Source organism: Megalobrama amblycephala, linkage group LG9, assembly GCF_018812025.1.
Source record: "Megalobrama amblycephala isolate DHTTF-2021 linkage group LG9, ASM1881202v1, whole genome shotgun sequence".
Taxonomy (NCBI): Eukaryota; Metazoa; Chordata; class Actinopteri; order Cypriniformes; family Xenocyprididae; genus Megalobrama; species Megalobrama amblycephala.
This window is the reverse complement of record NC_063052.1, coordinates 35,824,062-35,852,021: the sequence shown is the minus strand read 5'-3', so window position 1 is coordinate 35,852,021 and position 27,960 is coordinate 35,824,062. Positions and strand designations below refer to the sequence as shown.

General features: G+C 40.4%; 1 protein-coding gene across 3 annotated transcripts; it reads right to left on the bottom strand.

The window, feature by feature from the left end:
- On the bottom strand, positions 1 to 27,481 carry LOC125276135 (E3 ubiquitin-protein ligase TRIM39-like). 3 transcript variants are annotated; one of them, XM_048203623.1, is made up of 7 exons: positions 27,328 to 27,481; positions 26,092 to 26,486; positions 25,890 to 25,985; positions 14,254 to 14,529; positions 6,178 to 6,316; positions 3,621 to 3,656; positions 1 to 3,396 (listed from the first exon to the last, which is right to left on the bottom strand). In XM_048203623.1, exons 2-7 carry the CDS (start codon positions 26,464 to 26,466, stop codon positions 2,858 to 2,860), a joined length of 1,461 nt encoding a protein of 486 aa, XP_048059580.1. In that variant the 5' UTR covers positions 26,467 to 26,486; positions 27,328 to 27,481; the 3' UTR covers positions 1 to 2,857. The 3 variants fall into 3 exon arrangements, with proteins under 3 accessions (XP_048059580.1, XP_048059579.1, XP_048059581.1); XM_048203622.1 differs by having other exon boundaries at positions 6,178 to 6,319; positions 27,328 to 27,480; XM_048203624.1 differs by lacking the exon at positions 14,254 to 14,529 and having other exon boundaries at positions 6,178 to 6,319; positions 27,328 to 27,478.
- Positions 27,482 to 27,960: the final 479 nt, after the last annotated feature.

Genomic DNA, 27,960 nt, shown 5'->3' with positions numbered 1-27,960 from the left:
TGGCTGTAACTTTCCCACATTGTTAGCACAGACATGTTTTTAACATACATCTTGCATGTCCCCATACCATATCTTGCTCTTTCTATTTCTAGCATCTATGTTAACACTATGTTAAACATTACCAATGAAGCCAGCATCATATCATGTTCCATAAGCATCATATTTCACAAGAATACAGGTTAAAGCATATGAAAAATTAAAATTTCCACAACACTACCAAATACCAAATCAACTCATTCTTTCATAACACTAGCAAAGGTTGTCAGCCAACAAACACACTTTATCACTCATAAAACAATTACCTAAAAAATACACTGACAACAGGTATTTTACAATGCTTTATTCTGAAAAACAAGGACACCTCTCTACTGTTTAGAATTCACAGCAATATATGTTACTGAAATGAATCAGACATGATGCAGTACACTTCAATATTTTTTTTCAGCACTGAGTAATTCCAAAATACAAGACCATGTTTACACACCATCCACCGATACAGATACAGTAAGAAAGCTAATCTACTCTGATTTCTGTATATGGCCACAGGTTCTCATTCACATCACATCTTAAGTCATCTAGGACAATACACCTAAAAATCTTCTGGCATGCCTGATCCATCCCTGGCAATCTTCTGCTGATATGTTCAGGCATCCAGCATTCATCGCATCCAGGAGGGATATTTCATCATGTGGATGGTGGTCCTAAACCATTACTCTATGGGGTTGAGGAATGGAGAGTACGGTGGGAGGAAAAGGAGCACTATCCCATCCTGGGATGGGCTGCAAACCACTTGGTGACAGCACAGAAGTGATGAAATACCATTATCCCATACAATTATAAATGTTGGTAGATTTCTGCTCACTGCATCCCTTTCCTCTCCTATCACGACCCTTCCATAGAGGTCACGCAGGAATGCAAGGAGACGCTCAGTGTTGTATGGCCCAATTAGAGGTTTGTGTAACAGCAGTCCAGCAGTGGATATTACTGCGCACATTGCAATGTTGGCACCCCTCTGGCCCGGGACATCCACTGTGGCTATCGTCCCAATCACATTCCTTCCACATCTCCGTCTTTTGGCCAAGTTGAAACCAGCCTCATTTAAAAAAAAAAATAAATAAATAAAATAAATGTAATCACAGCGTTTGTAGCCAATGCAAGTGGATCAATGAAGAAATAATTGTATACTATGAAGGTAAATCAGTAGCAAAACCCAAGAGGTTGCTGATTTGAATGGGAGAACTTGTCGTATTAATATTTGTATTTGTAAATTGAGGGTGTACTCACACTAGGCACAGTTGCCTTGAACCGAGCCCGAGCACGATTGTCCCCCCTCCTCTTTCCTGTTCCCCACCGCACTAATGTTTTGTGTAGATAGATGCTTTGTGATTTTTTTTTTTTTTTTTATGTTGTCGTAAATTGTTTTCAGTATTGTTTTCAGAGAAATGTGATTAATGAAAAACAAAGCCACATTGTTTCCAGTCATGTGAATGCTTCACTTTGCTTTCACCATTAGCCTACTATATGGAAGTTCAAGTCTATTTACTAAACATTTTAAATATATAAGCCTGTAGCCTATATTACATCATCATATGTTCTGTCATATAAACAGTATTTAGGCTACAATAAAATAGCAGCACAATTTACTTGCCTCAAACAACTCAGTAGGCTACGCATTATTAGTATTATTATAATGATTGTTTTTGTTGATCCATTTCATTTATTGCCACCAAACTTTAATATGTGTATTATATTATTGAAATAAACACATTTAGCATCGTCAGGCTTTTATTGTGCTTAATGGATAAAACAACGGAATAGAGTTTTTCAGGGATGACGTGTTTTTGTTGGCAAAACCCAGAAGCGAGTTAGTATTTTAGGACTTCCGGTTCCATCGTTCTAAAGTCTATGGGTTTTTTGAATGGGTTTTTGCTAAATCGCCTGAAATAAGGTCTGTGGTTAACAAAGCCTCTAAATATTTTCACGTTTTGATCTGTGACATAAAACACACCAATTATAACCCGCTTGTGATTTTTTAAACCTTTATTGTGTCTTAAAAATGGTGGTTCCAACAAATTTCCAAAAGGGACTACATCCTTTGGCGGGGACGTCATCATGACAAACAGGACATTTAACTTGTACTGCCAGATCTGAGAGGTTGCAAGCGTCGACTTGAAGTTGTACAGCGAAACTGAAGTAAAGTGTAAAAGTAAATATGTCTCACACACTTGTGTCTGTCATTTTGTTTATGTGAATGCCATTTTACACATTTGTAACTATTAGTCTGCAACTTCAACTTCGTAACACGGGTGTTTTGATTGTTGTCTGTGTTTGCAAATCGAAACATTCAGCTTTTCACATCAGGGCTGTGAGTGTAAATTTCAATTTACAAATACATATTAATATGACAAGTTCTCACATTCAAATCAGCAACCTCTCGAGTTTTGCTACTGATTTACCTTCATACGCAATGACCACAGTCTCTAGCATGCCTCTTCAGACCAGGAGTGAAAAACGCAGGAGCCTGTTACCTTATAGTACAGATTTCTTGTGAAATGTGTGTTAAGTAATACTGACACTCACTACTATACACACAATACGTGTGATCGCAAATCTCTAAAGTGAAAGTAAAATGCAGAGTGCATTGAAACGTGATGTCCATACTCTGCATATCAATAGCAGCTCCCTGATGCTGGCAAATTATAGGCCTATATATTATAATTACCCAATTATATAATTGCCAGAGAAAGCATTGAAATATATTTTTTCCTCCCATTTCATAATTATTCCCTTTAGGGGCTCCATACATTATTTCCTTTCCAAACATGGTATTCGGCTTCGGGCACATCCCTAATGAAAATCATGTGACAGGTGTGATGATCAGTGGAGTCGAGTTATTACATCCATCATTAGGGCCTGGGCTAAAATATGGATAGAGTTTCCCAGTGAAAGACTGACCAGTGAAAGAGTAGATATGAGAGCTGGACTCAACATCATAAAAGGAGACCAGACCCTCCTCATAATCCACAAACACACCGACCCACTGCGGCTTCACTCTCAGACACAGAGAGACAGGGGGACCAGCAGCAGCTTTATATTCATTCCCATTTCTCAGAATCACAGTCCAGAATCCATCACTGGGTCTCACTGTGATCTTTCCCTTCCTGCTAATGGATTCTCTGGCCACTCCTAAATCCCATTCAGTCTTTCCCCTCACTTGCACCTCAAAATAAAATCTCCCTGAGGAGAATCCCTCCTTTCCCAGGACGCAGGGACATGGATTAAATCTCTCTGGTTTGTCTGGGAGTTTCTGCTCAATGTCTCCATCTCTCACTCGTTTTCCATCATCAGACAGAATGAGAGCAAGATGAGCTGTATCAGGATCCAGAGTCACATCCACTGAGAAAACAGAGAATATGAATCACAACTTGAGAATAAAAAGGATCTTCACCCATAAACAAAAACTTGCGTTAGTCTGGAGTGATCTATTTGACAGTGAGTGATAATACGGTCCCAGCTATGATTTTTTAAAATATTTAATCAGTGTTTAATCATCTTGTAGGTCAGTGATGAAGCTGTGAGTATATGAATGTAATCTAGTGTAGTTCAGACACACACTGTACCTTCATACTGCTGCATCCTCTTCAGATCTGTAGAGTCTAATGACAATAAAACATCATCAGATCTTTGACATGATGTATGTGTAGAATTTTAGACAAAAACGTTGTGACATGACCCCATTTAAAACTTATTTTAAAATGTTCCTTCAAAGGTTCACTTCTGAAGTTAATAAGGTTTTTTGACATCTCCTTTAAGGCTTGTCAGTAAACACTGTTATGATTGGTTAATGTCATTGCAAAGAAAAACTTATCACCTGAGTGTTTTGAAAACAGTATCCATATAAAACAGGCATTTACAGACTTTCACGTTCCCTGTCTTTATTGTTGTTTTTTCACCATGTTTCCCTGCCATTCTGCTCACTTGTTTATTACCATGGACACTCATTAGACCACGCCCCCTTGTTATCTTGTCATTACCTGATTCACTCATCTTTTTCCTGTGAAGTAATATTGCACGTGTAACTCTGCATTTCTGAACGTTTCTCCAGTTCTTTGCATCTTGTTTTCGCGTGTCTTGGTGTATTTCTGCCCCGTGTTCTGGATTGCTCTTTGCCTGTGTGGCCTGCCTTGTTTTGTATTATTACCTTCTTCAGTAAACTGCGTTTGGTAGTGATGGGAAAAGATTCAAAGCTTTGAGTGACGAAAACAGCGCCATCTGGTGTTTAGTAAAAAATAAAGCAGCCAAAACCCTGTGAAAGAAGCTTCGTCAGACGAAGCAGCCACCACACAGTTTCATGTTACGTCCTCAAATAAAAGCCTAATAGTGCGCGCGTGTGTGTGTTGTTTATCTCCGTGATAAATTAATTTACCCATTAAACTGTGGCATATAATGCCAGTATGAATATCAATATATGATGTAACAGAAGAATAAACAAACACATATTAATTGACCTTTCGCCGAATAAATTGACCCTTGACGGATAAAGCAACAGTAACTAAGGGGGGCGGGTCTTTGCGAAGGGTCAATTGCATATGGCAAATATTTTATTTTCCTGAAATAATTTATAGGCCTATTCATTATATTACTTGTATGACTGGGTATTTAAAAATGTAATTGAATAAGTCTGAATGAAAACCTACTCATAAAGTAAGATCTGGGGGTTCAAACTATCCAATACGCAAAGCGAAACGCGCATGTGATTGGACAGAAAGTGAGGCTTCATTTGTCGTCGATCACATGACTCTGGGAAACCAATACACACCCCGATACGGGGCTTCACTAGAAAACATTTGTGTCGCATGCGTGATACGCACATTGAAGCTTCAGGGTCATACATCACTAGCGTTTGGATCCTCAACCATTCGTGTCTCGGAGCAGTAGGCTACATTACACAGAAAATGCATAATAAAATTGTTTACTTATATGGTTTGCAAGACTTGAGACTTGCTGTCCTGGTCACAGTCGAGACATGCACCAACAATTGGTCCTCTTTTGATCTCTGATATATCTCCCATGATGTTGTGTGCATTGCAATATTTTATGTACAGCTGTGCTATCGCTCTGCTAATTCAGCCTTCACACTCTGATGGAATGTAAAATCAGTGAAGATTAGCCACCAGCCATGCATATATAGGTATGAATCAAAGAGCCAATGATTCTAAGTTATGAAAAAAAACTTAAAAAAAAAAAAAATAGAATTTATATTATTGTAACATGTGGTCACTGGCAAACAGACGAAGAACACCCCCCTCTTGCGAGGTGTGTTCTCGTGCCATAACAGAACATCAGGTAGTAGCTCTCCATCTGCAGGTGGATCACGTGATCCTTCCGTGGTCACAGGTGGTGGAATGGGCTCTGGGTCCGGCTGTGTTCTGGACCAGAGATTGACGCTCTCCAGACACCTGATGATGGGTTCTCTCCAGTTTAATCCTGGTGTCTGGGAGGTCAAAAGGATGGTGAAAGTTCGCCCCGATTCAGAATAACATCTTCAGGGTCTCGTCGTTGTAGGGGCAGGTGAGTGCAAGGCGAAAAAACTCTTTCGAAAACAACAAAAAATCGTGGCTCAGGACGCAAATTTCCTTGCCTAAGCCATAATAGGTCCAGTCTTCTGAGACGCGTGGTCGCTGGCAAACCGATTAAGGGTAATTCCAATATGAAGTTTAATGACAATAATTCAGGAACAGCTAGCAACACACACATGACACAGTAAGTACGAGACCAGACACTGAACTGAAAACAAGCAGGAACTGATATACATGATGATGAACAGCTGTGATGGCTAATTAGTGTTCATTGAGACTGATGAGTAGCGGGAACTAAAAGTGCGTTCACGCAGCCTCATAATTCCTGTAGTTACGAGATTCTAGCTTGTAAAAAGCGTTCACGTCCTCGTAGAGCTCGAAATTACAGCTTGTAAGCTGGGAGTTTTCTGAAAGCTCCCAGATGTACCACGTGGCCGCTATACCACCTGATCCCTGTAGATTCATTAGGCATTGATAGTGGTGCCATGGAAATGCTTTTTTATACTTATTTTTATGTTAATTTTTGAAATTTTATGAAAATTTCATTTTCATTCAAAAATGTTTTTTTTTTTTAAATCAATGTATGTGTGTGACATACCAGTTGGAGTGAGTTTCTCATCTAGAGTGTCCTTCAGTTGAGTCAGAACTGTCCACGGAGTCTCCAGACTCTCAACAGTCTTCACACTGATCTCAGACCAGTTCCTGGTGTTTCCAGAGCTGCGCAGGGATGAGTAAATCTGCTGCAGGAGAGAGGAGAAATCCTTCAGCATGGGGAGTGTTAAGCTTGTTCATACTTTCACCTGCACTGCACCACGACAGTCCGCAATTCAGAGGCATTTATGGTCGACAGTTGCTGTTGTACTATTTTCTGAAATGATGGGTCAGTTTAGAAAATAAAATAAAAAGTGTTTTGAGTTGTTTTTATGTTAAAGATATAAAATAAATTAATGGAATAAAGATACTATACTGATATCCTAAATCAGTGGTTCCCAAAGTGGAGTTTTGCTGTTCATTTAATTCTACTCTACCTTAAAATAGTATTAAAACCGAGCATGTATTTCTAACTGGCAAAATGCCATAAATACATGACATCCAAATGACCTCATCTGTTTCGGTGAAAACTGACTGCATCCACGCAAGCAACATATATATGACAGACTGAGTATTGCTGCCTTAGTATTGTGCTGAGTGTGCTGAGTATTGCTGCCTTAGCAATTCGTGATACATTACTGCCATTCTTGGCGGTGCACCTTTGTAAAAGTGGGGATTTAGCACTTACTCACATAAAGAGACAAATACAGGCACAGAGTGGATTGAGATCAATTTACTTTCTTTGATATGCGAAAACATACACTGTGTGAGTTCATAACGAGGAAGAACGCAGTTGTTCCCAAATATTCACACAATTGCAAACATGACTGACAACTTGCCCCTCGAACAACAATCAGGTTGTGTTTATTTTTTTTGCATCACTGTTAGTGCATACAGGTAAATTGTCCAAGGAAACACCCCCACACACATTCTCTCTTGACTCTAAACTGTCCACCTCCAAAAAGAGAATTTGATCCACATGTCTACGGACTGTTTTGCCACCTCCAAACATGACCTGGTATGAGAGAGGGCCCGTCACTTAGGCAATGAACCCAGGAATCCAGTCGGCAGGAACCTGTGGTAGTAGTTAAGCATCCCCAGAGATACTTTCAATTCTGTGACATTTCGGGGAACTGGTGCTTTTTGAAGAGCTTCCACCTTGTTCGTTAGTGGACGAAGACGAGTCAACTCAGTGGCCCAAAAACTCTGCCTCTTGCTGCATGAATGCACATTTTTCCCTTTTTAGCCAAAAGTTTGGGAATCAGATACTGTTCTATCTTGGATGCCAGAATAATGGTAAGCCTGTAATCTCCACAAATCCTCACTGAATTACTTGGTTTAAAGAAGGGTACAATTGGTGCCGCCCACTCTGAAAATTTGACAGGTTCCAAAATTTTGTCATGGAGTAACTCCACTTCCACAATTTTTGTTTTAAAGCATAAATTACAGTCCTGGGCTTATAGTACATTGGCACCGCATTTTCACTGGGGGACCTGTCCATGTTCCTAAGCTCTCATTGAACACAGCTTCATGTCTGGTCAACACCTCCTGAAGTGTCATAGTTTCTGTGTTTACTTGATTCATAGATCTCCAGCATATCTAGCTCTTTAATCCATCCCTGTCCCAGAAGATTTGGTCCTTCAGTGGACATGATCACCACAGGCAGCTCTCTAACCTGATTACCATGCTACACAATCACATCTGTTGCCCCCAGTGTCTTTACTGACTCCTTCATGTAGGTTTTCAGGTTAAGAGAACAATTTTTCAACTCGGGGACTTTGCCTACCCTCCATAATTTGGCATATTCTGCATTAGACATAATAGAGACACTGCAGCCTGTGCCCACTTCAAAATTGACCTCAGTGTCATTCACATGTTTCTCTGTGCCAGACTGCTGTTGCTTTTATTCCCCCAGCCCCTTAGGCTTAGACTTGGTGGAGGGCAATCAAACTCTGCACATTGTTTCTAATATGCCATTTCTTACCACTCTTGTGGCACTGCTCTTGCAGAAAACAGCACTTATGCTGTTTTCTGCAAAACATGTTCTGCATGGACATGTAGCAGTTAGGGCGTGGCGTTAAATATAAATAGTCAAGACGTGTTAAAAACAGACGCGCGCTTGAAAACTTGTCCAGAGATTTACATCATCAAAACATACACATTCGATGACAGTGAGCTGCGTTACACACGGGACTGAAATGGTGGCTAACAATGACATCTCTATCATTAATTTTGATCAAGGCTTGTCTTGAAAAACGAAGACAATTTGACGTTCGTCGAGAAGTCACACTGGAGGACTGTGCACCAAATCTTCTGACACTGCCAGAATTTCGTCAGAGGTAAAATTTGATCGCAGCGGTCATTAATCCGCTGTCGGTGAACATGTCAAACTAGCGATCAAAGACAACAGATTTTAGGCTAGGATTATAGGAATCTTTTAGGATTTGCCAAATTTGTCTTAGACGACCAAATCGTGGCCAAAATCGCACAGTGTGAACCAGCCTTAAGTCTGCTGAATTTATACCTCTTGAAATCGGTTGAGTTGATTAACTGAATGCTCTCCACCTGTGCTAATAAGGTTAATTATCTGAACTTGCTCCTCCCAAACTTTGTTAATAAAACATCATTTAGCGTAATCATGAGTCAATAATGATTCGTTCAGAAATACAGCTAGTTGCTTCTTTACTGAATGAATGAATGAATGAATGAACATGATGTCTCACCAGTCACTCTTACCGCCACCTACTGACGGTTTTAGTTTAATATTTAAAAGTATCAATTCATTTTTACAATCATTGCATATTTCTCTATTAAACTTTTTTTTTATTATTTAAAACGTTGTTTATTTTATAAAGTTATTCATAACTATAACATTTGGGGGGCAAATATTGTCCTTTAATGGAAAAGGCATGACTGCAGTGTACTTGGAAGTGAGGGGGAATGCAGAAGGATGGTAAACCCCTCAGGGGGTATGCCACTCTTAAAAGTTTAGGAACCACTGGCATAAATAATAAATATCTTAGAAATAAAGATTAAATATAGGGTCTATACATATTATGTAAAAAAAAATTAAAGCATTCAAGGGCAATAGCCTATATAGTACAGTTAGTAATTTTATCAGGAAAAAATATAAAAAATGGGCTCTTTGTAAACCAAAATTGTATATAACTTCTATTCATATTTATTTAGTGTATTTTGGTCAGTAACCTCAAAAACAGAATTGCCTCTATATGTATAAATCATCTAAATAATTTAACAAAACCACCCACAGAGACTAAAAAGGGGTAGGCAGAAGCCATATTATTACACTTCTTACAATTGCAGAATTTACGTTCATTCAATCATTAATATAGCTATCCAAGAATTCCAAACAACAGAATATGGCCAATAAACATCTTAACAGCTCTGTAACAAATTTTTCATTCAACAAAATGTAAATACGCCTAACAGCCTAATTTTTATATATTAAATACAAAATATTATTTTAGTTTGATTCACTGACCATAAACATTTATTGGAGAAAATCTCTAGAAAAATACATGGATCTTAATAAGATCATTAAAGAGATAGTTCACCCAAAAATGAAAATTTTCCCATGATTTACTCACCCTCAAGCCATCCTAGGTGTATATGACATTCTTCTTTTAGACAAATTCAATCAGAGTTACATTAGAAAGTGTCCTGGCTTATCCAAGCTTTATAATGGCAGTGAATGGCAGCCCAAAATTTGAAGCCCAAAAAAAGTGCATCCATCCATTATAAAAGATCTCCACAAGGCAGGGGGTTAATAGAGGCCTTCTGAAGCAAAGCCATGCATTTGTGTAAGAACAAAAAATCCATATTTAAAACTTTATTAACTATAATAACTAGCTTCTGAAAGACAACCGTACACGGAAGTCGACTTGTACCGCAAGAGTAACCCGTGACGAGTGTATGATGTGGGATGTAAGAGTAGCATAAAGGTGCATTTACACAGCCTCGTAATTCCTGTAGTTCTGAGATTCTAGCTTGTAAAAAGCGTTCACATCCTCGTAGAGCTCGTAATTACAGCTTGTAAGCTGGGAGTTTTCTGAAAGCTCCCAGATGTACCACGTGGCCGCTGTACCACCTGACCGCTGTAGATTCATAGGCATTGATAGTGGTGCCATGGGAACGCACAATTCCCAGTCCAAGGACGTAAACAGCTCCAAATATAAAGTCATGTGTTGTCATTTCAAGATTCCGGTAAATGGTAGATGACGCTTCTCGCGGTTCAAACAAACAGGGCTGGGCAACAAGCTTAAGCTCCTCTTCCCTTATATTGAAATACTCTAACATTTCTCTTTAAAACTTATAATTTTAGACTTCTAATTCATGACTGATGTTTTGTTTTGCTCTATCCTCTGCACTTCCGCGTTCGTCATAATGTCATGTGTCAGGTCAGAGTTTACTCTTCCATCGTAAATCGATGCATACGTCCTTCTGTTGGAAGCTAGTTATTATAGTTAGTAAAGTTTTAAATATGGAGTGGATGGATGAATGGATATGGCCATTCACACAGTACATGTTTTTTTCCATTCCAATGCGCTACTTTTTCATTGTTTTTATGTAAAGATGCACAAGACGGACTTGCACATGCCACGTTTTTATGATGGCGTGTCAAGTTAAAAAATGTGAACTTTTACCATAGACTGTAAAAAATATGGACGTAGTGTCCGTGACGTCACCCATAGAGTTCTGAACAGCAGTTTTGACGCAAAAATGAGGCCGCGGCCATCTTAGCAGCGCGTCACCGCACGTCACTCCCGGATAACTGAAAATGGGCAAAGAGGCGGGATGTAGTTGGAGCCCATGCGACTTGTTGCTGAAACCACGCCCGCCCTAGCTATCTATCTTAGACACTATCTAAAATATTAATAAAGATAACAATATCATTAGAAAGTACTAAAGGTTTACTGTCAATCTACAGTGATTTTTAAGATAACATTATAGATGCTCTAACACCAGTAGGCTAATTCATTTGTGTGGGGTGTGCAAATAACACAAAAAAATCAACTGGGACTTCATACCTTTAATGAAATAGAAATCGCGAGATGAATCCAATCCGTTGCACTTGGGTAAAATGTCCATTTCAAAACATAAAACATCGTTTATAATGTAAAACTCTATACGTACATATATAGGTACCAGATATCTGTGTAGCGTCTGGACCAATCAGCCACACAATTATTCATGGTATTTAATGAATTACCCATAAACTCACTCTCACTATCAAAGTTCTCTGAACTCATCCCCCTAAAACTGCAACCAACATCCCAAGTGTAGCTAGCACACAGGCACAACTAGGTGTCCTGTTACAGTTATATGGTACTTTTATGATCCATAAGAATGCTGTAGAGACTAGTGACTCATCCTTCCTGAGAAGGACAAATAAACTCTCTTAATCCTACGTATTCTCTATATAACCACTTGGGAAATGTATAAACATGTATCCAAGTTTCCCATCTCATGACTTTCCTTTTATAGGCTTTATTCTATGTATTAATTCTCTCTTTTGAACTATTTTGGTATTAATGTTCCATAGTTGCAAATGTATAGTTAACTGAGATCACATTGGCAGCATGCTTGGTATCTACGGACTCCAACTTTCATTTCCTATTTGGTAATTTATGTTACATGTTACTAACTCTGTGACACATTAGTATTATAAGAATCTAGAGGGTTCTTCTCTCAAACATCCAATCCAGTGTCTTATGCTAATATCTTGCTACAGAACAAAGACTCGTAAAACTTCCCTCCGAGGGGGCAACTCCTTATTGGCTCAGACACCTTAAGAGGGTGTGACGTCTCCACCCCTTATATTCATGGATCACAAGATAAAACCTCTCGCTTCCTGCTCTTCCTCCTCTTCTTCCTTTTTTTACTGACAAATGCTGACGTCAAGATGACGCTTTAAGAAGCTAGAAGCTTCTAAGGAACCCCAAGCTTGTGCCAGGCCTCGGCCTAGACCTTCCATTCACCAAAGATCCTCTTAATCCAACTGGTTCTCTTTCATCAAGACAACATCAGCAAAGATTCAACGGGAGCCTCCACAAATTGCATCAGGACAGTTTTAATTCAACTTGGAGAGACATGCAAGTATCAAACTTAGTCTCATTATCGGATACATTGAGTATCCTTACCCCTTTGAAAGAAGGGCCTGTTAAAACTAAACTGATGGTTTGCTCAAGGCTGTTGATGAATGCTGAATGTCAAACAATGCTGTAACCTCTTGCTTCCTGTACTCTGCTTTAGCCCTCTCTCTCTTGGTAAACTGTATGCATGTATGTGTGTGAATGTTAGAGTAGTTTAAGTGTTTAGTCTAGTTAATAAAGTCTTGTTCATGTCACACGTAAGGTTGTCTGTGTTTTGCGCTCATATACGGGAGTCCCTATTCATGTCGGTCCTGACTACAGGCTTTTAGTAGAATAAGATTGTTATTTCCCGTAACCTGGAAATTAACATTTCTTAGAATTAATAAACAATTAACACTGTGTGTTCATTGAACAACAGGTTAATTGATTGTAATATTAATTTTATTACATTAAGTTAATTTTATTAACTGATTAAAATATTAATAATTAATTATAACTAGTTATGATTAATTATTCATATTTATTTTGAGCTAATTTGCTACATCTGTATAATGTTCTCTCAAACTAATGAGCACGTGTCCAAAGTATAATTTTTCAAAATAGTGCAGCAGTTTTAGTTATATCCAAGCAGTGCTGTCGGAGTTGTATATCCTCCTGGTATTGTCATTGTAGTAAATCTCAGGAACAAAACTTTTAGCCAATGCCACGACGATCCAACAACGTGTGTTCCACATGCAAGCACATGTACACAGACTGACATCTGTCTCGAGTATGCAGCAAGCCATATATTGTATAAAATAATCCAGAAAAAAGGCACAAATACGGCTGAGATGCCAAATTCAGCGGCTGGAATTAGCTGAGGTAACATGACGGCTCACAGACAGCAGTGCCAATCCACCTGTCACTCAAGTGACCACGCCCTTAATTATGCAGAACTTTAAGGCTTAATATAATTTAAACGGATGAGTTATAAAAAAATTCACCCCCCTCAGAGTTGTCATGAAGGACAAAATTAGCAGTATAGACCAAAACACAATGTGAACCAGAGTGTAAACATGTTTTTTTCTGCTGTAAACTTGGCTATTTTAACATGATGGTCAATGAGATTCTGCTCCCTTTTGCAGCCTGTCCCTAGCGGCCAGTCGATGAATCGCAGTTTAAGTTACTTCCGTATTGGCTTCACGAGAAACTGGGGGAGGTTGCCGCTTGACTTTTACACACAGCGCCGCTCATCAATGCACTTCCAAAACATTGAGCGAATCAGAAGACCTTGGAGGCGGGGCAAGCAGTGCGAGCTTTTGTTTACAATAGATAGTTGGCATGGCAACTGATTTGTTTAACTGCAACATGAAGAGAGCTTGTGCTTCGTTTTAAGGCCCTTTCACACAGGACGCGGTATGCGCTGCGCTATGAAACCCATTTATTTCAATGGCTTGTGCCGCGCGAAGACGGTGTGTTACTGCGTCGACCAAAGCGCACACGCAGCTGTCAAAGTTCAAAATAGTTCAACTTTTGCCACTGCGCTCTGTGACTGTGATTAGCCGCGCGACCAATAGCAACGGGGCATCCAAACAATCGGAAAGCAAAATGGATGAACAGCTATTTACTGTGTTGGAATTTCCAGAGCTATACAATACAAGTTTGCTGGTCGTATAGAGACATCGTGAGAAAAACTGTCATGGAGACACCACAGACACTGTCAAGAGCTGCTCTCTTTCTTCTTCTTACAAGCAGGGCTATTGCTATCACTCACTTCTTAGCACTGGACATATACTTTTCTGCTGACTGAAAGGTGAAACAACAACTTTGCTCTGGCCAGCGTAGCGCAAATCGCTTTGTATCTGATGGGATGTGCTGAACCCAGCGGCGAGCGCAGCGCATACCGCGTCCTGTGTGAAAGCCCCTTTAGTCAGTCTTTATGCCTGGTGTCATATACTGCATTATCATTGATCAGAGAGATGTTGACTGACCTGTAGGAGGAGGTGCTGATCTTCAGTCTGTGAGACCTGCTCCTGCTCAGTGTTTCTCGTCTGTAGCTCAGTGATCTTCTGCTTCAGCTCAGTGTTTTTTATTTTTAGCTCAGTGATCTCCTGACCCAGGAATTCAACAAACTCTTTCTCCTGTTTCTCTGCTGCTTTCTGCTGCTCCTCCGTCCTCTCCAGCAGGTCAGTCTCACCTTTCTCAATGGAGCGGATGAGATCAGTGAAGAGCTCAGCATGGGCTGCTTTCTCCTTCTCTTTGTTTTTCTGTTCAACCAGGATAGTCAACTAATGATTAGTGGTGTTTGCTATGAGATGAATCAGTGTTACTACTGCTTAGCCTTAAGTAGCCAAGTGTGTTTAAGCGATTTTCAAAATCCCTCAACCAAAGTAATAAACTTCATCCTGCGCTGTTTGCACTTGTTAAGGCATGCTATTACTTTACTAAGTGATCAGGTAATCACAGCCGTGTCAGTATTCCAAATAAACAAGAAGTTCCCTTTCGAGGGAACTCAACGCCGCATCAGCTGACGCAATGGGGATGCAGGATCCCGGTGTCTGAGGCACGTGTAGCAACTTAGCCAATCATGGCCAATGCGATAAAAGTGGCACCGCAAAACATGTAATCAGTTTGAATGTCTTCAGGAAACCCATAAGGCTGTCAGCTCAGATGATAGGACATTATTTTTAACCTGACCACAATGTTTTATTCTCCATCATTCAATGCATTTTGCCTGCAATGTTCCCTCTAAGCTGCGCGCGCAGCCGCACACTGCTGATGCCGATGATGATCTTTACAAAGTGTTCGTCATGCATGCGGCATGCATGCGTCGGATTATGTGAGTATTGTATACTGTTATATTGTTTACATTTGATTCTGAATTGATTTGAGGCTGTGCTCCGTGGCTAACGGCTAATGCTACACTGTTGGAGAGATTTATAAAGAATGAAGTTGTGTTTATGCATTATACAGACTGCAAGTGTTTAAAAATGAAAATAGCGACGGCTCTTGTCTCCGTGAATACAGTAAGAAACGATGGTAACTTTAACCACATTTAATAGTACATTAGCAACATGCTAATGAAACATTTAGAAAGACAATTTACAAATATCACTAAAAATATCATGTTATCATGGATCATGTCAGTTATTATTGCTCCATCTGCCATTTTTCGCTATTGTCCTTGCTTGCTTACCTAGTCGGTTGATTCACCTGTACACAGATCCAGATGTTAACTGGCTGCCCTTGTCTAATGCCTTTCATAATGTTGGGAACATGGGCTGGCATATGCAAATATTGGGGGCGTACTGTTACGTAACAGTCAGTGTTATGTTGAGATTCGCCTGTTCTTCGGAGGTCGTTTAAACAAATGAGATTTCACGAGTTCACACTTACAAATAAGTCAGGTAAATAAATTGGTAAACGTATTTGGCGTGCTGTCCGGGGAGAGGGCTCCGAGCTCGGTAATCGGCCCGAACACAGAGTACCCCCCCCCCCTTTTAGATTATATGAAGTAACCCAGAGAGTGTGAGGAGACGGGGTGGTGGAGGGATTCTGGAAACTGTCGAGGATCTTTGGGTGAGTTTTGACTGTGATTATATACAGGCCTGAACTCATGCTGATTGGGTAGATACGTTGATTACAGATTGTTGACAGCTGGTTGAGATGACGTAATCATTAAGATGACGTAATGATTGGGTAGGTTATTTGACTTGTTCCTCCTGAACTACGTTAATGAAACATAATTTCACGAGTTCACACTTACAAATAAGTCAGGTAAATAAATTGGTAAACGTATTTGGCGTGCTGTCCGGGGAGAGGGCTCCGAGCTCGGTAATCGGCCCGAACACAGAGTACCCCCCAAAAAGCGAGAGTTAACTACGGACAGCAGCCGAAAACTGAAACTGTGACCCCCCCCCAAAAAAAAAAAATAGAAATAAGGCTGATGTTTGCAAGGAGAAAGCTGTCTGCGTGATCGAGAAGGTTCTATCTGACGGGAGTTCAATACTCACTGCGATCGGACGGTTAACCCCTGCTGATGGTGGGTGGACGTTTAGAAATTTTAGATTGGGGCTCTTGCGGCATCCGACGGGAGTTCAATACTCACTGCGATCGGACGGTTAACCCCTGCTGATGGTGGGTGGACGTTTAGAAATTTTGGATTGGGGCTCTTGCAGCATCCGACGGGAGTTCAATACTCACTGCGATCGGACGGTTAACCCCTGCTGACGGTGGGTGGACGTTTAGAAATTTTAGATTGGGGCTCTTGCGGCATCCGACGGGAGTTCAATACTCACTGCGATCGGACGGTTAACCCCTGCTGATGGTGGGTGGACGTTTAGAAATTTTAGATTGGGGCTCTTGCGGCATCCGACGGGAGTTCAATACTCACTGCGATCGGACGGTTAACCCCTGCTGATGGTGGGTGGACGTTTAGAAATTTTAGATTGGGGCTCTTGCGGCATCCGACGGGAGTTCAATACTCACTGCGATCGGACGGTTAACCCCTGCTGATGGTGGGTGGACGTTTAGAAATTTTTAGATTGGGGCTCTTGCAGCATCCGACGGGAGTTCAATACTCACTGCGATCGGACGGTTAACCCCTGCTGATGGTGGGTGGACGTTTAGAAATTTTAGATTGGGGCTCTTGCGGCATCCGACGGGAGTTCAATACTCACTGCGATCGGATGGGTAAGCCCCACGAGAAGGTTTTAGCGAGTTGGTTTAACTGATGAGGGTTTGGTGTGCTTTTTTGATGTGGAAGCGGTTAGATCTGATGTAGCTTTTGAAGGCTTCGGATGACCAACGACCGAGAGCTTGGATCTGTTGCTGGGAGAGACCTTTTTGGGCAGCTGTGGTCGCCGCTCCTATGCGAAAAGAGTGGCTTGAAAAGTGTTCCGCTGGGATGCCAGATTGGATCAAGATCAATTTGAGATGTTTTTGAAACCAAAAACGTGTGACTGGGTGGTTTGAATCATCTGTAAAGAGTGGATCTGAAGGGGATTTGGTTTGTGAATTCTTGAAATGGAGGTAGGACTGGAGAGTTTGGTATGGTTGTATAGGTGATTGGAGGTTGAAGATGTAAATGAAATGGCCTTTTTTGGTCTGGTCAGTTTTACTCTGTTTGATAAAGTAGGAGAAGGTTTCATTGTCTAACAAGCATAGATCTGAAATGGTGGGGTGGATTTTAGGATTAAAATTGGAGGTAATGGCGAGTTCAGAGCATCTGAGGAAACCGAAAAAAGCCAAAATGAACATGGCATCCAAAGTGCGAGCGGTGTTAATAGAATGGTATCCTAGACGGAGAGTACGGATACATCTGGTGAGTAAGTCTAATGTTAGAGGTTGTCTAACATCTGGGCGGGTAGGATGGGTTTTTTGGATGCCTTTAATAAGCAGTGATGTCTGCGAGTTTGTTATTTCACAGGAGGGTGAGCCGAAAATTAATTTGTGAAAAAACTGGATTCCACTTAAATAGCCTTTAATGGAACCAACCTGGAGGCTCTTGGCTGTGTTGAGGTAAGAGATGAAAGACGTAATGGTGAGCAGAGAGAAATCTGGGAACGGCAAGTTAAAAATTAGATGAAAAGTTTTAAAACATCTCCAAGCTGTTAAATATGATTGGAGGGTTCGTGGGGAAAAAGCTTCAAAGATCGAATTGAGAGAAGCGTCAAGCAGTGGTCTCATAGAGTGGTTTATGGGAAGATTAATTCTGAATAGTGAGGTACTGGCGTCGGGTTGGGGTCCGCTTCTGGAGCCAGCTGTCTGAATTTCTGGAAAGCAAAGCGTGAGAGAGAGTCAGCAATTTCATTTTTTGACCCGGGTACGTGCTTAGCTGTTATGATAAATTGATCGCAAGCTGCTATCCAAATAAGGCGTCTTAGGAGTGGCATCATAGCTGGTGCATGCGAGCGGGTTTTATTAATGCAATGCACCGTTGCTTCATTGTCGCAGTAGACGATTATGTTGTTTGTGGACCATTCTTTCCCCCATAGAAAAGCTGCGACGACGAGAGGATAAAGTTCAAACAACGCTGAAGAGGCTGGGAAATGCGTCGCATCTAAGAGCTGAGGTGGCCAAGTAGATGCGAACCAACGGCCTTGATAAAATCCCCCAAAGCCAATGGAGGGAGCTGCGTCGGTGTAGAGCTGAATATCGATTGGAAGGGACACCAACGTATTATAGAAAAAAGATAATCCGTTCCACTGTTTAAGGAAGGTTATCCATAATTTTAGTTCGTCACGGCATGGATTAGTTAGGGAGATTTGGTCTTCTAACGCAGCGACGGAGGATGCGAGAGAGAGAAGATGCGAGATGAAAGGGCGGCCTTGCGGGATTATACGCATAGCGAAGTTTAGGTGGCCGAGCAGAGACAGAAGTTCGCGCTTTGAGCAACTTGGGCTGTCTAGCAACGTGGAAGAGACCAGAATTATTCTGTCGATTTTCTCTTTCGGTAGAGAGGCCTGGAATTTGACGGTGTCCAGACTGATGCCCAGGAATTCGATGGACGTGGCTGGGCCACTGGTTTTGTCCTGGGCGATCGGAACTCCCAGCTCGGAAAAAACCTTTTGGACTGTAGTGAGATGCGCTGCTGGGATGGCATCAGGAGGCGAAATTATTAAGAAGTCGTCGAGCAGGTGAATAAGGTAAGGAATTGCGTAGTTGTTGGAAAGAATCCAGCAAATTGCTTCTGACAGCATGTCAAAAATCTTGGGGCTGCTTTTGCAGCCGAAGGTTAGGCGGACGGCGAAGTAATATTTTTCATGCCAACGGACGCCAAATAAATGCCAGGAGTCTGGGTGGATGGGCATCACTTTAAATGCTGAAGTAATGTCGACTTTGGCGAGCCAAGAACCACGACCGGCGTTTTTGATTAACAGTATTGCTTGGTCAATATCATGGTACTGAAGAGAAAATTCTTCGAGTGGAATGAGGCTGTTTATGCTTGGAGACGGAGAATTGTGCGGGGCTGAGAGGTCGATTATTAAACGTTTTTTACCGGAGAATTTCCTTGTAGCCACTCCAATAGGGCTGATGCGAAAGTGTTCGAAAGGAGGAATATCAAAAGGTCCGATCATGAAGCCAGAATTAACTTCCTTATTGATCAATTCGTCCACTGTGTCGGGTTCTGTAAGAGCAGATTGAAGATTATCACAAATCATATTTTGTGAGGGAATGCTTTCTAGACCTGGTTCAAAACCATGTTCGAGACCAGACAGCAAATATTTGGTAAATTCGGGATCGGGGTGCTGAGACAATTCAGATGACAGACGTAAAATATTCACAGGAGTCGACAAGTAATTTTTGGAATTTTTATTGGTAGATTTTTGTACAGGGCATACAGTGCGGGCGTGGGCGCCGCCGCAGTAATTGCAAATATGCAAAAAACGACAGCGATTTCTTAGGCAGCCGCCTGTATTGAAGTGGTTGCAGACCTGACGTCTGGAGGAAAAAGCTGCGCCTCTTCCGAATGAGTCGGAGTTTGTAGCTGGCCGTGGAACGTAACTCGTTGATTTCTCTTGGTTGGGGACTGGAATAGGAGGAATTGACGGATTTACTTGGGGACAAGTCATGGTGGAATGGGCGAGCGACCTACAGACTGCGCAGGAAATATTTCGAACGCCCAGGAAGATTTTATTGTGGAGATCAGTGTCCAGCGCGCCCCAGTAGGGGCACTGATTCCACTGAGCGATACGAACGGCGCATTTTGCTGAAAACAGCTTGTGGTAAGTGTAAAAATGAGATCCCCCATAGGATAACGCGAGCTCTGCCACTATCGCGAGATAGTCATTCAGCTCGCGTCTCCTATGGGGGAAAACAGCACAAATGATTTCGGTGAATCTACTGAATGCGATGCAAAATTCAGAAAATGAAAGGATTCGGGATGAGGAATTATTTGGATTTTTTAAAGTGACTGAAAAGTCACCACAATTAATCTGGCGATTAGAATCAGGTGGGGGAAGCAGGGAAAGGAGTGATGATAGATCGATGTCTGCACCTGATAGAATCTGCGCTCTGATATTGCCGGCGACAGGGGGCGGTTCCAAAGCGATGGCGTTTGGAGGAATGGGCATCGGTGTAGCTGTGAACAAAGAAAATTGTGATTTTGCTTGAGGGAGAATGTTTTGAGGGAGAAAATCCGGGGCCGACACTGAAAACGGAGGCAGCCTCGCGCTTGAGATGGCACCTGGACCTTGGGAAGCGACGGGGAAGGAGAGAGAAGGTTGAGGTAAAGAATAAAGCGGCTGGGCCTGTGCCGCTAACGGAGGCATCCTCACGCTAGGGGCTGCTGTAGGCCACAGCTGGGGAAAAGTGTTAGCGAGAGGGGAAGGAGAAGGAAAAGTTGTTCGGGCTTGCGATTCTTGCGGAGGCAACCTCACGTCAGGAGCCGCAGGCCACGAACGTTGAGGAGAATTCGAGACAGTGAGCAGTACAGGTTGAGCCTGCCCCGCTAGCGGAGGCAGCCTCACGCTAGGGGGAAGACAACCACTGGTAGAGGCGGGTAATTCCGTACGGGGGGCGGTGCTGGAGAAACCCGCGGAAAGAGGCTGAGTAGAAGGAGGAGGGTGCGGCGTAGCAGCGGCGGAATCTGGGGCTCGGCCCAGGCTCGCTGAAGGCCCGCTGCCCTTACCAGACGATCGGCGTTGAACTGGTCTTGCTGTAGAGGAAGACTGAGTTTGAGAGGTACGTGGTTTTTTACCTTTGCTGCTTGAAGTCGTTTTCTTAGAGGGAGAAAGGGGTTTAAAGGGAGCGCAAGTTGACTGCAGGCTTGAATATAATTTATATAACTCGGGTTTATTCATCCGTCTCGAGAAATGGACATCCGCGCTGATCAGAGCTTGCCTTAATCCCAGCACTGTCCATTTCTCGATTGCAGGAATGGTTGGTTGAGCCATAGAGTAGGAGGATGATGATGATGATGATGATGACGATGAGGAAGAAGGTGTGTGTCTCACCGGTGGAGGAGAGGGCTGGTCTAGCCGCCTTGGACTACGGATAGTGGAGCGGATAGGCTGACGGCCGCGCAATGGAGTCGGAGACTCAGCGACGGCACCTGGCGGCGCATGGCTGCTCCTTGGGATGGCGCGGTTCGGCGAAAGAGTCTGTGAATATAGAGACTCATCATCGGACGGGAAGAGTTCGATTTCCGACATTTTAGGCGAACCTATTCTGGAAACTGTCGAGGATCTTTGGGTGAGTTTTGACTGTGATTATATACAGGCCTGAACTCATGCTGATTGGGTAGATACGTTGATTACAGATTGTTGACAGCTGGTTGAGATGACGTAATCATTAAGATGACGTAATGATTGGGTAGGTTATTTGACTTGTTCCTCCTGAACTACGTTAATGAAACATAATTTATATAAGAAGGAGGAGGAAACAATGGTGTTTGAGACTCACTGTATGTCATTTCCATGTACTGAACTCTTGTTATTTGACTATGCCAAGATAAATTACATTTTTCATTCGAGGGCACCTTTAAATGAGAAATAATTGCAGTGCTCTGGTCAACCGCTATAGAGTTATTTTCGCTATAGACTAAAGAGAGTTAGAACCGGTTAATGCGGTTTACAGGTTTCATAGAAAGAGAACGGCTGAGCGCGTGTGAGTTGGCTGGCCCTGAGCCAAAACAGTCGCAGTAAGAATACTGTCATGTTTGCGGACTGAATATCTCAATACGGGAGGCAACGCGAAACGAAAAGAAGTGTGAAATAAAACGTCATATTTTAATGAAAAGTGGCGGAAATAATGGATGATGGCCACAGAATGCTAACAAAACTCTGAGACATTGACACCACACTACAGGTGTGGCTTGCAAACTCAAAATACATCAGTTAGCCTATATACCTCAGTTTAAATAGATTATTGTGTGTGGTGGTGGTGTGGAATGTTTAGATAACTATAAAAGAGTTAACGTTTACTTTTCTATTAATATTTAGCTGTCAGATCTGTTTAAATGCTTCAGTTTGTTTTCATATTATATTAAAACAAATTGAAGCATTTCATCTGATAAAATACTGTATATCAGTTTAAATCCTTCAGGATTATATTATATTTTATTATATTATATTATAATGTAAGCCTAATAAAAAATTGATCTCAAGGTGATTGTTTATGGCTCCTTGCCACTAAAAATCTTGAAACTTCCTGGTATACAGGTGCTGGTCATATAATTAGAATATTGTGAAAAAGTTCATTTTTTTTATTGTAAATTATTTTTAAAAATGAAACTTTCATATATTCTAGATTCCCTACATGTAAAGTAAAACATTTCAAAAGTTTTTTTGTTTTTTGTTTTTTAATTTTGATGATTAGAGCGTACAGCTCATGAAAGTCCAAAATCCAGTATCTCAAAATATTGGAATATTTCCTAAGATCAATCAAAAAATGTATTTTCAGAACAGAAAAGTTCAAGTTCTTTAAAGTATGTTCATTTGTGCACTCAATACTTGGTCGGCAGCACATATTACAGCAAATGACTTGCTCTAGCACAAATTACAACAGCAGTGAAGTGTGGCTTGGAAGTGATCAGCCTGTGGCACTGCTGAGGCACTATTGAGCCTTCAGATCATCTGTATATTGTTGGATCGACTGTTTCTCATCTTTCTCTTGAAAATATCCCATAGATTCAGGGGTCAGGCATGTTGGCTGGCCAATAAAGCACAGTAATATCATGGTCAGCAAACCACTTGGAAGTGGTTTTTGCACTGTGGGCAGATGCTAAAGTCCTGCTGGAAAAGGAAATCAGCATCTCCATAAAGCTTGTCAGCAGATGGAAGCATAAAGTGCTCCAAAATCTCCTGGAAGATGGCTGCATTGACCATATTAGCCCAGTTCTGTCAACATTACATTGGCTCCCTATTAAACATCGTATAGATTTTAAAATCTTGCTACTTACTTATAAAGCTCTAAATGGTTTAGCTCCCCAGTACCTAAGTGAGCTCTTAATGCATTATAGTCCTTCACGTTTATTGCGATCTCAGAATTCAGGCCAGTTGATAATACCCAGAATATCAAAATCAACTGAAGGCGGCAGATCCTTTTCCTATTTAGCACCTAAACTCTGGAACAATCTTCCTAGCATTGTTCGGGAAGCAGACACACTCTGTCAGTTTAAATCTAGACTAAAAACACATCTCTTTGCTCTTGCATACACATAACACATTATCAATACATTAACATTTTTCAAATCCGTTAAAGGATTGTTACGCTGCAATAATTAGGTCGGCCGGAACCGAGAACATTTCCTATAACACTAGATATACCTGTACATCAGAATAAGAATGGCATCTACGCTAATATCTGTCTCTCTGCTTATCCTGAGGTTTTCCAGGTGCTGGATCCAGGCCGTATCCAGATCAGATGGAGAACCTGTGTCTGGACCTGACTACAACGTAGCCCAGGAGACAATGGGCCTACAGATCCAGTTCTGGCTGCATCTATAATTCAGATTTTTAATCCCCGTATCCGCTTACATATATTTATATATAATCTATTTTTAATCTCTATAATAAAAATGTATAATTCAGATTTTGATCTCCATATCCATTTACATATATTATATATATCTTCCAAGGGGTTTTTTCCCTCCTAGGACTTTTTTCCCAGTGTTAGCACGCTGGGTTTTTCTCCTAGGGGTTTTTTTTTTCCACCCCTGGGAGTCAGCCGACATTGGCTTAATGTAGCACCATCTTGTATATGTTACATATTACCACGCTTGTTTGTACAGCTTATTTTTAACCACTTCCCTTTTTTCTGTGCTTCTAATATGTAAAGCTGCTTTGAAACAATTACCAATTGTAAAAGCGCTATATAAATAAATTTGACTTGACTTGACTTTGCACTTGATAAAACACAATGGACCAACACCAGCAGATGTCACGGCCCCATCATTACTAACTTAAGAAACTTCACACTAGACTTCAAGCAGCTTGGATTCTGTGCCTCTCCAGTCTTCCTTCAGACTCTGGGACCATGATTTCAACATGAAATGCAAAATTTACTTTTATCTGAAAAGAGGACTTTCGACCACTGTTCACTGTCCAGTTCTTTTTCTCCTTAGCCCAGGTAAGTTGCTTCTGACGTTGTTTCTGTTTCAGAAGTGGCCTGGTAGTCCTTTTCCTGAAGATGTCTGAGTGTGGTGACTCTTGATGCGCTGACTCCGGCTTCATTCTACTCATTGTGAAGCTCTCCCAAGTGTTTGAATTGGCTTTACTTGACAGTATTCTCAAGCTTGTGGTCATCCCTGTTGCTTGTGCACCTTTGCCTACCCAATTTCTTCCTTCTAGTCAACTTTGCATTTAATATGCTTTGATACATCACTCTGTAAACAGCCACCCCATTTAGTAATGACCATCTGTTACTTACTCTCTTTGTGGAGGGTGTCAATGATTGTCTCCTGGACCATTGCCAAGTCAGCAGTCTTCCCCATTAGTGTGGTTTCAAAGAACAAGAGATACCCGGAATTTATACTGTACAGATGGTCATTTAATGAAACTCAAATGTAAATATTCTAATATTTTGAGATACTGGATTTTGGACTTTCATTAGCTGTACGCTCTAATCAACAAATTAAAAAAAAAAAAACTTTTGAAATGTTTTACTTTACATGTAGGGAATCTAGTATAAATGAAAGTTTCATTTTTTAAAATAATTTACAATAAAAAAAATGAACTTTTTCACGATATTCTTATTATATGACCAGCACCTGTAGAAAATCCGGGAAATTCATAAGCAATAAACAAAAATAATTTTGATGGTTTAACACTGTCTGTTGCTAATAATTTACGGTACAAAAACACATTATGGTTGTCCTAAACCATCAGTGTAACTGCTCATATTATTAGAAAGAATAACTGTCCTGCTGGAGATTTTTAAATTATTTTTAATAGAATTTCTTGGTAAAGACTGGTACAGTTAACACAACAATGTGAAAAAATCTCAAGTAACCTAAAATGTGCTTAATTTAGTGACTGAACTGCTTGTTTTCAAAAATATGATTTAATATATCACTAAGTTACATCAAGGATCAAATAAAATAGAAATGGCACATTAAAGTTAAAAGTTACAGTTGCATGATAAAACCTTTTTTTTTTTTTTTTTTTTTTTGCATGTTTACGTACACTGTACAGGTCTGATATAAAGAGTGTTTTTGCTCAAGTGGCCAAAATGTGCGCTCAACAGAGAAAAATTTTGCTCAGCAAGAAAAAAAATGAGAGGGAACATTGTTTGCCTGTACATAAATAAACCTTTATGTTATGTAATCAGAGATTAAAATCTATAAATCAAAATGTTTATTGCATTTATAAAGGGAGAGGTTCAGCACCCAAGGCTCTGTTGCCTCAATGGTGTACAGTGGCTTTGGCTGGATTACTAAAGCAGATTACTGGCAACAACCATTTTACGACTGTTTGTGATTTGGCTTTAGGAGTCACAGATTTAGGAGCTAGTTGTAGTGCTAAAATGTTGTGAAATTGTAAATGTAACTGACACATCCCAGTTTATCCTAAATCTGCAAGTTAGGAGCTGCTTTTAGTAAGATATTTTGTGAATGCAGCCCCAGAACTCTTGTAGGACCCCAACTAAATTAAATACAATAAATACTAAATTATTTTGAACTCACTTTTCTGACTTCTGATGAGTGTTTGACATCATGAATCTTCTTGTTTCTCTCCTGGATCATCTGCTGCACTTCTTGCAGTTTTATTATCAGTTTAGTCTATAGACAGAGAACAACACACAATATGTTTTCAAAACTGATTTAATTATGAATATAAAAAGTGACTCCTCATGATATGAGCCCTTTAAAAACTGTTAACTTCTACCTTCTTGTCAATCTCTTCTTCTATAGGAACAGTGTTGTGGTTCTTGTGATCTCCGTCAGTGCAGGACAGACACACGATTGTCTGATCATCTCTACAGAACAGCTCCAGAGGTCTCACATGTTTCTGACATATATAGTCCTCCAGATTCGTCACAGGATTGATCAGTTTGTGTTTCTTTAAACCTGCCACTCTCAAATGAGGCTCCAGGTGAGTTTCACAGTAAGAGCTCTGACACACCAGACACGACTTCAGGGCTTCCAGCTTTCTTTCCTCACAAAAGTCACACAGAACTTCAGGATTTTTCTCACATGGAGGATCATCAATACTCCCTGTCCTTTCTCGTTTTTTTGGTGATATTGGGGAAGATTCTGTCATTGTTCTTTTGCTCTTTATGCCTTTTCAAATAAAAGGAAGAAAACAGCAACAGAATAATCTTAAATTGGAACTGCTGTTTATATTAAAGGAAAAGTTGAAAAAAATATATTTTGTATGGCCAGGTGATATCTAATTTTATTTAAAATGAGATTTAAGAGAAAAGTCCCTTTTAAAACGGTGATTGCACTCATGAAAACCTGAACATGTTGCTGTTTATATTAATTGGAAACAAACAATATTAACATCTTTATGAAATCTTATCAGACAAAAATGTCTTCAAATAATCTGAGGTAGGTTTAATTCTTATTTTATCTTGTCAAGCGTCTGCATTCACGCAGTCACACTTCATGTTTTTTCACGCTTCATAATTTGTCTGACACACCCAAATGTGTAGCAGGTTCAGCAGGTTTGTCTATATATTTGCTTACTGGGTTGTTTTTTTTTTTATTATTATCAACTGACATATTTTTAATGTGATCCTGATACCATTTCAGTGCATAAACAACTAAAGTAGTTGTATTTAACGTACTTAATCCATGGGGCCTGTAACAGTTGCATAAACATAGCCATTAGTTAATGATGTGTCTTAAGAAATAGTATGACCAACCAGCAGTTAGTTAGGGGTATTTGGTCTTACTTTTTAACATCAAATTAGAACAATCTATGTTTTTATGTAACTGTCTTTAAAAAGTTTTGCATGGTCTTGAAGAAAAAACATCTGCCTTACTTGTAAGACTAGTCTTAGCAGTTTATGCAAACAGCCCCTTTTTGTCTTCAACTTATTCGACAAACTATACTAAACCAGATCACTTCCATTAGGAACTTGTTCAGCTCAATCTCTTTTATATTTCTATCTCTTACCTGTGAGTATCAGATGTGTCCACAAGACTCTTTGAACGGCTCAATAAATATTCTGTTGTTTAAAGAGGTTGATCGCTTCAGGTGTTCATATTGTTGTTGATCAAGTTAGTTTCACTTTCTCTGAATCTCTCTGAACTACAGTGATGTCAGAGCTCCTCCTGTATTTACACATTTACATTTGTCCATTTGTTAATGCCAACTGCATGAAATGGTAACACTTTACAATACGGGTGCACTAACATGCATTAATTCATACTTAACTGATGCACAGATAATCATGAGTTTGATGACTCATGAATAACTAAATCATTAATTAATGATTACTGCATCAGCAACTAATAAAGAGTCTATACGATTAATAGATTAAGTAATATATGAATATATGATATTTTATTAACTAATAGTATGAATTCATTTGTTAATTACCACAATTGGTCAAATATATGCACTTCAACTTCCAGTTGCCTGCTTTAATTAATCATTAACTCATGATTTACAGTGTATTTTTATGTTATGGCTTTACTTGTTGAGGCACATGAATATGAACTATTAATTGTTAAGTAATATGTCATTTATGGGTTTTGAGGGTCAGTTGCACATGCAATGAATGTAATGTCAGAGAATGTGTTTGAA

What these genes read in the sequence shown, in the direction of transcription:
- LOC125276135 (XM_048203622.1), bottom strand. Translation starts at nt 26,466, where the DNA reads ATGACAGAATCTTCCCCAATATCACCAAAAAAACGAGAAAGGACAGGG. An exon ending in AAGAAGAGATTGACAAGAAG is followed by an intron (nt 25,986 to 26,091) that starts GTAGAAGTTAAC and finishes CTCTGTCTATAG; the next exon opens with ACTAAACTGATAATAAAACT. An exon ending in ACTCATCAGAAGTCAGAAAA is followed by an intron (nt 14,530 to 25,889) that starts GTGAGTTCAAAA and finishes CTGGTTGAACAG; the next exon opens with AAAAACAAAGAGAAGGAGAA.